Source organism: Mus caroli, chromosome 13, assembly GCF_900094665.2.
Source record: "Mus caroli chromosome 13, CAROLI_EIJ_v1.1, whole genome shotgun sequence".
NCBI classification, from domain to species: domain Eukaryota; kingdom Metazoa; phylum Chordata; class Mammalia; order Rodentia; family Muridae; genus Mus; species Mus caroli.
In genome coordinates, this window is record NC_034582.1 from 23,295,231 (window position 1) to 23,305,361 (window position 10,131).

Below are 10,131 nucleotides of genomic sequence, written 5' to 3' on the forward strand. Positions count from 1 at the left end.
CTCTCTCTCTCTCTTTCTCTCTAACATTTTCTCTGCTCTTCTTTTCAATGTAGTTTCTGAAAGTTGGGTTTGGTGTGATATATATATATACCTTTTGGTGGGTTACATCCCAATAATTCTTGTTCTCTGCCCTTTTATTATTTGAAAGTTTCTGCCTTTATCATTATGCACTTCACAAAGGAAGTTTTCTGATAATGCCTGAGAGCTGCAGCTAATATACATGTACTGGGAAATTTGAGATTGGGAATTTCTTTGAGAATGGGTAAGAGCTATATTTTGATATGGATACATTTTTAAATGCAGTTAGGAATTTTTCTGGACTATTAAAATTGTGTATTTAGGTTAGTGCAGGAAGATTAGGGATAAGAGTAGGTATTCACTAGGCTAGGCCAAAATACACAGTGTGCCAGCCTGGCTATACCTGGACAGAATATAATGCCTGGCATGACACGGTAAAACCTGGTAAACAAAAGGAGCTGATCATTAACACAAGATCTGAATCCTGTCCCAAACCTGAAGATTTAGAAGGCAGGGGAAGGATTCATAAGACTAGAGTAGACCACTGAGCCTGGTACCATTGGGTCCTCTCTGAGAATTCTCTTGAGAGCAGGCAACTTAAGGATAAGAGAGAACACATAAAAAGCTGAATCAGAGGTCACCATGTGCTGATCCTACAAGCCCTAATGGGTGAATATGGCATAGGGTAACACGATAGGGTCTATTAAACTCAAGAACTATCTTGAGGTATCCCAATAGTCTCATTTGCCTAATAACATGGAAATATGTTTAGTTTTTAGTTTTAACTTATTCTCTTATTCTAATAACTATATCAACAACATATTATTTACTATGATTTTAAAGTAAGTTGAGGAGTAATCCATTTGTCAACCAAGCCTTTTAAATGTATTGATACATTTAATACTAAATAAATGAAAGTTACCAGCAAATTTTAAAACTTTGTTAAACACACAATGTTTATTTTTCTTTTAAAAGATGCCCATTTTACTCATTCTCATCTTTGAAATGCATAAAATAAGACTATTTTAAAATAGTACAGCATCATGAATCATTTCCAGTTTTGGAGGATAAGCAACTGTCACTATTAACAAGAACCACACACCTCAAGAACTGGAGATAAAAGTTAGCTGTGTGGATATCAACATGCAAACAATAGGATAATTTACAAAGAGCCAAAAATCGTGATTCTTCATCAGATGATTGAAGGTCTTCGAGACCGGACCAGAGGGTGTAATCATCCACATTTTCTGTTGCTCCATAAAGCTAATGACAAAAATGATAATCAGTCTGTTATTCTTTACTGCTTGTATTTTCTTTCCCTTTCTTTTCTAGATATTAAATTACTTTTAGAGAGATAATAAGACTGACACTTCTTTCAGACAGGTTTCTGTATTAGAATACCTGCCTGCAAGATCCAATAGTTCCAAAATTTTTATTGGACTAACCCTCCACTCTTGATTGGATCTAAAAACCAGCTTATGAGATAGGATCCTTACCTGACACGGTTAATGAGGCCTAGAAAGTAAGACTAGATAAGTTACTGGCCTAGGAGAAAACCAACTACTATTTGGCTAAATAAATGCACATAGCAATAAAATATTGTCATGACCATAGCTAAGAGTATCTCTCAAAGCTTAACAGAGAAGTTTCTTCTGACAGTAGATAGCAATTAACATGTATATCCAGGATTGAACAATGTGCAGAGAGTAAGACTCTGAACCACTTAGATGTAAATAGGATCTCTTCATTACTCCCACACAGACACACTCACACTTACACCAAGGATCCAGCATCTACATGAAAGAAGAGATCAAAACATGTCAAAGGCATAGGTGGTAGGTGAGTCCAAGGAACCAGCATCTTCACTGATACTACAGATCTGATACATGCAAAAAATCAGAGACTTTAACAGCATGCACAAGACCTGCACAAGTTTAAACCAGACAAAATGCCAGCACTGAGAACGGGAGATGGACACAAAGTACTATCCTTAAGCAAAAATTTATTTGCAAATGTTATCAGATAAAAGGAGGAAATGTCAGTTTTCTACAAATAATATGATTGGATATACCAACTACACTCCAGGTTAGACCGCAAGCCCAACAGAAATCGCCCAACACAAAACATATTGCACAGGTTTTTCTTTTCTTATGGGGGTGGATTACTTTATTTTCTTTGGATAGTTCAGTCTGATTTGTTCTCTTTTTTTTTAATTTTTTTTGGCTGTTTTTTTTTTTGTTGTTGTTGTTGTTTTTTTCTTCTTTTATGAGGGAGAAAAATGGAGCAGGAGAGCCAGATTTTGTTAGATAAGGTGTTAGGGAAAATCTGGAGGAATTAGGGAAGGGAAAGTATATGATTAAAATATAATGTATGGAAAGTATTTTAAGTAAAAGATTAAGAAAGGGAAACTTGTCATCACAATGAAACATAAAGCAATAAGAAACTTCAATCACAGGAATGGATTTTCACATGTCTAGCACATAGTACTATAAATCTATTAGTCATCTCCAAGTAAAATCAAGACTATTGTAAATATTTTCTTTTATTTAATTGACTTCAGATAAAAAATAATTTATGAATCTGAAGATGGAGGACCAGGACTTGATACTTGATAAAATAATCTTGTGTTTGACCTTGATAATGAATGGTGATTGGTGAGGGATAATTGTTGTGAGTGTTTAATGAAACAGTCAGGAATATTCCACTCTGCTCAGAGCAGTAAGTACAGTTTAAAGTATACTGTGAGAAAGATATATCTTAATGTTACCCATTAATTCTGGGAATTTCTACTGCATTGGGTACCAAATATTGCTCTTGCAAGAGGACTATTACAAATTTAGTACCCATTGCAGCAGTCATGGCATTCATGAGTGAGAAAAGTAGAAAGTAAAATCACTACTCACCCGGCTGAGTATACTCTTGCTGTCCTCAAGAAGTTCTGCAATTTTTGTCTCAATATTTTTATATATAGGGAGGGTATCATCATCTATTTCTGGTGTACCTTCAGATAGGTTTATTTGGTTTTTCAGAGTTTCATTCCAAGCCTGCAATCTACTGAGTATCAAGATTGGAAAGTCTTCAAGCTGAGCAGCAATGTTTCCGCAATTACATTAATAAGTGAAATAAAGAAGGATTAGTTTGTTTTGGTTTTCTATAAGAAAGGATGAATTAAATATAAATCTATAACTTTTATGGTAAGGTAGAATTTCTGTGAAAAATAAAAGTAATATAGAATAATAAATCATAAACAGCATTGTGACATTATGAAATAACTTATATAGATAATTATTACCAATTACTCATTTCATTTAAATGATCATGTCTTGTTTTCCATATGAAATTGTACCATCAGACTTTCCTTTAAGCTCTTTCATACTTCATTATTTTAGTTGTCCATGAGAACCCAAGAATTTGTTGGGGCTTAGTAGGTGTCCTGATTCAGGGTAAATAGATGTTCCCAGTGCAAATGGTAAGACATTTATTTAACTCACAGTTATCAATTAATAAAGTAGATTATTCAAAATTATACATATTCTGGATTGTTTTAAGTTATTAATAAATGTGCTTCATGAAGAGAATTTGGAATTATTATATGTGGCTTCATCAGCCTGCTCTTGCCACTAGTAGAGTAAAACATTTGTTGGAATATATAAATTAGGAACAATGGAACAATGCAATGCCATTGTCTTTAATAACAACATGAATAGAAATAACAATGGAATTTTGACTTTCTAGTGTGTTCTAGGATATTACATAAAACTAATTCCTGACTTAAAATGTTTCATGTTCTGAAATCTCTAGCTATCATAGAGACAGGGAAATGGGTTCTGATGAAACCTGTAGATATTTTGATAGAAATGGGAAAAATACATGATGGAAAGAATCAGATCCAACGGCATTGACAATATAGTTTACTGGGGCCATTGCTGCATACAAATAATACTGAGGACTTGAATTAAATGGAGCCTACATGTTCTGATGAATGATACAAGTTCCATAAAACCTTTCAATGCTTCAGTCTCCATACCTCAGCTAGCTTTTGTGAGTGCTAATCACAGAAATGTTAATACAGCATTTTATGTAGTACCTAACCACAGAGTACATATCTAAAAGTATTTTCTTCATCCATTTTGCCTAGTTACTATCACAAGACATTTAAACCAGTTCATTCGGTGATAAGTTTTGAAAGAGAATCATAGGGAAAGATCACAACAGTTAGAATTAGAGCTGTACTAATATGTAGACCTTTTCATTAAAACTGAGGGCATGGCTTATTCTCAGGAGCATTGCACAGTACTTATAAGCACTCTGATGTTCAAGTGCTTTCAGTTAAGACATAGAGAGAAGCTAAGAATTCATGTAAACATTAATAGGCAAGTAAGAACATAGTAGAAATAGAGGAATCAAGAATAATGAGCAAGGTAGCCAGTAATGTGAGATTAACCAGTGAGGCAGATTCACTGTCATATACAAAGAAAAAATGTGTTTGCATTTATTAAGTAAAATTTAGTAATGAGATATATTACTAAATTAAAATGGACAATTTCTTAATTATCTTAATGGACAATTTCTGGACTTGTGACAATATTACTTAGCATTTCCTTATTATTTTTCTTGTATCTAAAAATCACTTCTCTTTTTTATTCTTAGTCCATTACCATGTAGGTATGATTTCCACATCTATTACAGTACTTACTAAAACCTGCAGTATAATAAAGCAAAGTTAGTCTGCAGCCTCAGCTGCTTAAGTGAAAAATCAAGCCAAAGACTCACAGAGATGACATTTTGGGCTTCTTCCATGTCTTCGGGAGTTTTGATGGAATATTTGTGGCAGTAGGTGAGATTCTTAGTCAGTAACTCCTGATGCCCAAGAAATTCAAGCATCTGCATATGTCAAAATTTATTTCAGTTAATTAAAATCTGGAAAATAAACCAATGAATCTACAACCAGAATATTAATGTACTCAATAGGTGTGTGCTTTTTACAGATGAAATATGCATAGCATTTAAGATAAAAATATAATGATGTGAAAAGTTTGCTATTTTTTCTTTTTAACTTGACTGTAATTTTATTTTTTTCATCTGAATGTCAAACTTCATTTCCTTCAATTATTCAATATTCTATTAATTTTTCTATTCCCTAAATCTTTCTATAATAAAGAGAAGCCTTAAAATAACAAAAAATAGACAATAAAGAATGTACTCAATATTATCTTTCCTTAGAATCTGGGCCCAGTGTTATGGTATATTGCATCTATATTTAGTAATATCTTGTTTCCTGTAAGTCCAAATTGATGAAGATATTTACGTTTTTCCTAAATATGTTTTCTTCCTATTACAAGTGAATATAATCATCTGCACCATCCAGTGTTAATCATAAATCCTGACTGAAATTGTGTTGTTTGACAAAATTAGATATAGCAAACTGATCATTTTAGTAAGCAATGAAATTTAAAAGCAACAAAATACTAAATAATATTTACCTTTTGATCAATAGATTTTTACAAATATTATACTTTAAGTATACTATTAATAACTTATTATTTAAAACTGATAATCAGTTCCTGTGTAAAAATTAAATGGGTTCCCAGGAATGTTAAGAATTTGAAAGAGGGTCAGTAGAAAATGAGGAATGAGAAACAATTTGAAAATATACAATAATAACACATCTGTGGCAAATGCAGAGACAAATTTACTTCATGCCCATGGTTTTACTGAAGCCATACATTTTTCTTCTTTATGTTGACTGACCTTGAACAGATAATAGTCATCAGGAGAAGGGTGTCTATTTTTGTTTCTCCACCAGCCCCCCTACTGAATGCACTCCAGCACTGGAGAACTTATATTCCCTTATAAAGGGAATATAAGCATTGGGGTTCCTGAAATAAATTAGTGTTTTCTTTCCTCTTGATATGGTTTCCATTTGGATTGCTTCTAACTCCTACACAAACTGGCTATAATGCAGTTCAACCTTCTTGGGGATCTGCAGTGAACTAAGTGAAAAATGCCAATGTTTTCTGTCACCTTCAAAGTTAAATTCAGATATAGGAGGCCTTTTCTAGTCACAACACGAATTATACTTTTAGTTTACAATTATAATTTTAATTAAAAGTAAATGAATTTATAAGAAATTTATAAGAAACTGAGCAAGTAATTTTTTGCAAATTTCCCCGTTCTCATTTTCCTTTTTATTGCCAGAAGGCTTCATTTATGCTAATATAAGAGAGAAATATCACAATGCACCTCTGGATATGTCTTTGCTGATTTCTCTTATAAGTTCAGGTACTGTAATTATCATGAAAGCTTTTGGAGGGAAATGGAAATAAACGTGGTACTTACAAATTGATCATAGGAGTCTGATGGTGATGATGAACTTAGCTGAATCAGAAAGGGGGAAATCATTAAAGACATGTGTGATAACAGACAACACAAATGCATATTTGTTGCAAAAAAGAGAGATTCTATGGACACCCACTTCCACATTAAAACCATTTATAATATATCCTTCTTGATATTAACTGGCCTTTAACAGAGAACATACAGTCTTCATGAATACAGAAACTGTTTCATTTCTAAACCAGCCATTCCAGTGAATAAACTTCTGCACCAGAAACCTTTACTTATGATTTAAATAAAAACTATGTATGATTCCCAGCATTTGGGGGTCCATGAGAAGCTAATATAGTGTTGTTGCTGTTTGCTCCTCCCCCTCTTAAATTATCACACTTTAGACTCATTCTATGTATTCCTTCTGATTCACTGCAATTCCCATCTTCTCTATTGGATATCATGAATGTGCTAAGTAAATATGTTAACAGAGACTGGCTCCATAGATGAGATCCGAGACTGGAAAAATGATGGGATCAGAATTCTTCACTGGACACAGTTATTAAAATATTATGTTGCAAGTGCATACATTTTTTTTTAAATAAACAAAAATTACAAATGGGAGAAGGACCTTAGAAATTGTATTCCATGCAAACAAGAGGTATCCTAAAGCTGTCCCTTTCTTATTCTGCATTTTTGTGGCTGGCATTTTCATTTATTTAATTCTTTGAGTCGTTAACTCAAAGCTTTTAGGGGCCATGGAAAGACAGTGGAAGTAAGCAATGTACTCACAAATTTATCAATAAATTTAGCCGACATCTCACTGACGGTCTGAGGCAGGATGAGAGAAAAGAACAGAAAAGGTGGTGAGTTAAACAATGGCATAAATGAATACTTATTGGGAAAAGACACATATTCTCTAGGTGTTTATTTCTGTGCTGAAACCCCTGTCTGTTCTTTCTTCCTTGAACAGAAAACCTAATGCCCTCAAAAGGAGAAGCATTACTCTTCAAACCCAAACTTTCAAGACTTGCATCTCTTTAAACAAGGACTCTCTCGGTGTTTAAACATTCAACAGGCTAATGTTTCAGGGCTTTTTGGTTTTGCTTGTTTGTTTTGTTTTGTTTTATGGCTGTCTTTCTTGTCATATCATCACCATTTAAATAAGTTTCGCTCATTCAATGTGACTCACTTCCAATATATTTCTCCTCTATTGGATGTGGTGCTGTGTGTTAAAAATGCTAAAAGAGACTGTCCTCTGGCAAACAAATTAAAGAAATCACACCTCTTCCCAACTGTGTCTATTATATATTTATGCCAAAAGTGGAAATTTAAGAAAACTGAAAAATAAGTGGAGAAAACTATAAGGTTCATTGAATTTTTCAAAAATCTATAAGAGTTCATGAAGCATATCCCATTTTTCTTTCTTCACTTTTCTATAACTGCTGCTTAAATTCATTTATGTAAAGGTATTTTATTAGAAATTTGGCTTCCTATAACAATAACTGTTGTACAGGATAAGCTTTGACAAGAAGGTTGCTTTATAACAATAACAACGGCAACAAAGATTTAAGTGAAGTACTTACGAATATCCTGCGCAACTCCATGTTGAGGTCACTGATATTCTTAGAAAGTATCATGGCATGATCTAACAGTCCCTTGATGGATAGTGGATCATCATCAGTATCATTGCTGCTTAAAGGTAGACAGGCCACGTTCTCCCATAAAAGGAGGCTTGACACCACCAGCAGCAGAAGTGCCCCTGCTAAAAGAATATGTTATATGCATGTATGTATGTGTATGTGTACACACACACACACACACACACACGCATATGTGTGTGTATGTGTGTATATATATATATATATATATATATATATATATATATAGAGAGAGAGAGAGAGAGAGAGAGAGAGAGTCTTTACATTTATTCATGCTCCACTATGTTCATAGCAGCCTTATTTATAATGGCCAGAAGTCAGAAAAATGTGGTACATTTACACAATGGAATGCTACTCAGCTATTAAAAATAATGAATTCATGAAGTTCTTAGGTAAATAGATGGAACTAGCAAATATCATCCTGAGTGAGGTAACCCATTCACAAAAGAACACACATGATATGCATTCACTGTTAACTGGATAATAGCCCAAAAGTTCAGGATACCCAACAAACAATTTACAGACCACATGCAGCTCAAGAAAAAGAAACACCAAAGTGTGGATTCTTCAGTCCTTCTTCGGAGGGTAAACAAATTACTCAAGGGAGGAAATACAGAGACAAAGTGTGGATAAGTGACTAAAAGAATGGACCTCCAGAGACTGCCACAACTGGGGACCCATCCCATATACAGACACCAAATCCAGATACTATTGCAAATGTCATGAAGCTGTCTCCTGAGAGGCTCTGCCACAGCCTGACAAATACAGAGGCATATGCTCACAGCTAACCATTGGGATGAGCATGAGGTTCCAATGAAGGAGTTAGAGAAAGGACTGAAGGAGCTGAAAGAAGAACAACAATATCAACCAACTAGACCCCTGCCCCCTGAGATCTCAGGGACTAAACTACCAACCAAAGAGTACCTATGGCTCCAGAAAATATGTAGCCAAGGATGGCCTTGTTGGGCATCAATGGGAAGAGAGGCCCTTGGTCTTGTGAATGCTTGATGCCCCAGTGTAGGGGAATGCCAGGGCATGAATGCAGGAGTGGGTAGGTGAGAGGGGGAACACTCTCATAGAAGCTGGGGGAGGAGGAATGGATAGGAGGTTTCCAGGGTGGAAACTGAGAAAAAGGATAATATTTGAAATGTAACTAAAGAAAATACCCAATAAAAATTAATTAAATTCCTTCATGCCAAGCATATCAGAGAAGAGATTGAGAAAACAGAACATGCTTCATTCTTCCTTCTACAGTTACTGTAAATTTAGTACACAGTCTCTTATCTCATTTCAGTCAAAAGCCTCATTTTCTGTGATTTGACTGAGATTGTTCCTTTCATGCCCTGATCATCTAAGGTTGTGTAAGCAAAACATTTGCTCTTACCACTAGACAGTGATAAACTTCCCTTTCTAAAAAGTCAATTAAGAAATACAAAATATCTATAGACATCTCTACATATTTCCTATAATTATTAGTTCTTTTAAAAACTTCTGATACTAGAGTATGTGGTGTATTTTATTTCAATAGCATCGACTAGAAAGTTCTTCCCAGCTTAAACGGATTTTCTTTGTCCTGAATAGGCATGAGCAACAGTGTATTCACTTTATAGAGAAAAAAGTATACAAAATGTAAATTGTCTAGAGAAATTCGACATTGTCTAGAATCAATGAACTGTCTTAGCTTATTTTAAACATGAGGTGTTACTTACAGGAGCACGGTTGAGTGACAGACAGTGGCATCTCTGAGGTGTCCTTGCACACTTGTCTTTTTCTCGCAGTCCCTACTCCAGAAAATAATCCACCTCCTATATAGGCCATTGAATCAGCCCCAAGGCCACAACACTGCTAGGAGGTAAGAAGAAGTAACATCAGGAATGAAGGTGAGAACCATATGACTCTTTATCTTCAGGAAGTGCTAACAGGCTCAAGATCATGATGACTCAAGTGGTTTTTTCACCCTTTTAGATGATGTTAGATTACACCTAGGGTCCAAGTTAAGTTGCAAACCACTATAGACATCTGTTCTCCATAAAGGGTTTTGTGAATATCATGCCTGAACAAAATATAGGATACCTACAAAATATGGGATACTTGCATATTTCTGTCATTGAATATTTGGAGCAGT

The 10,131-nt window shown here is 34.5% G+C and overlaps 1 protein-coding gene across 2 annotated transcripts; it reads right to left on the minus strand.

The window, feature by feature from the left end:
* Nucleotides 1–947: 947 nt before the first annotated feature.
* LOC110308387 (prolactin-7A1) lies at nt 948–9,783 on the minus strand. 2 transcript variants are annotated; one of them, XM_021180857.1, is made up of 7 exons: nt 9,716–9,783; nt 7,932–8,107; nt 7,138–7,176; nt 6,358–6,396; nt 4,792–4,902; nt 2,922–3,101; nt 948–1,281 (listed from the first exon to the last, which is right to left on the minus strand). In XM_021180857.1, the coding sequence occupies exons 1-7, from the start codon at nt 9,744–9,746 to the stop codon at nt 1,060–1,062; spliced, it is 798 nt and encodes a 265-aa protein (XP_021036516.1). In that variant the 5' UTR covers nt 9,747–9,783; the 3' UTR covers nt 948–1,059. The 2 variants fall into 2 exon arrangements, with proteins under 2 accessions (XP_021036516.1, XP_021036515.1); XM_021180856.1 differs by having other exon boundaries at nt 7,932–8,110.
* Between the last annotated feature and the right edge of the window lie 348 nt (nt 9,784–10,131).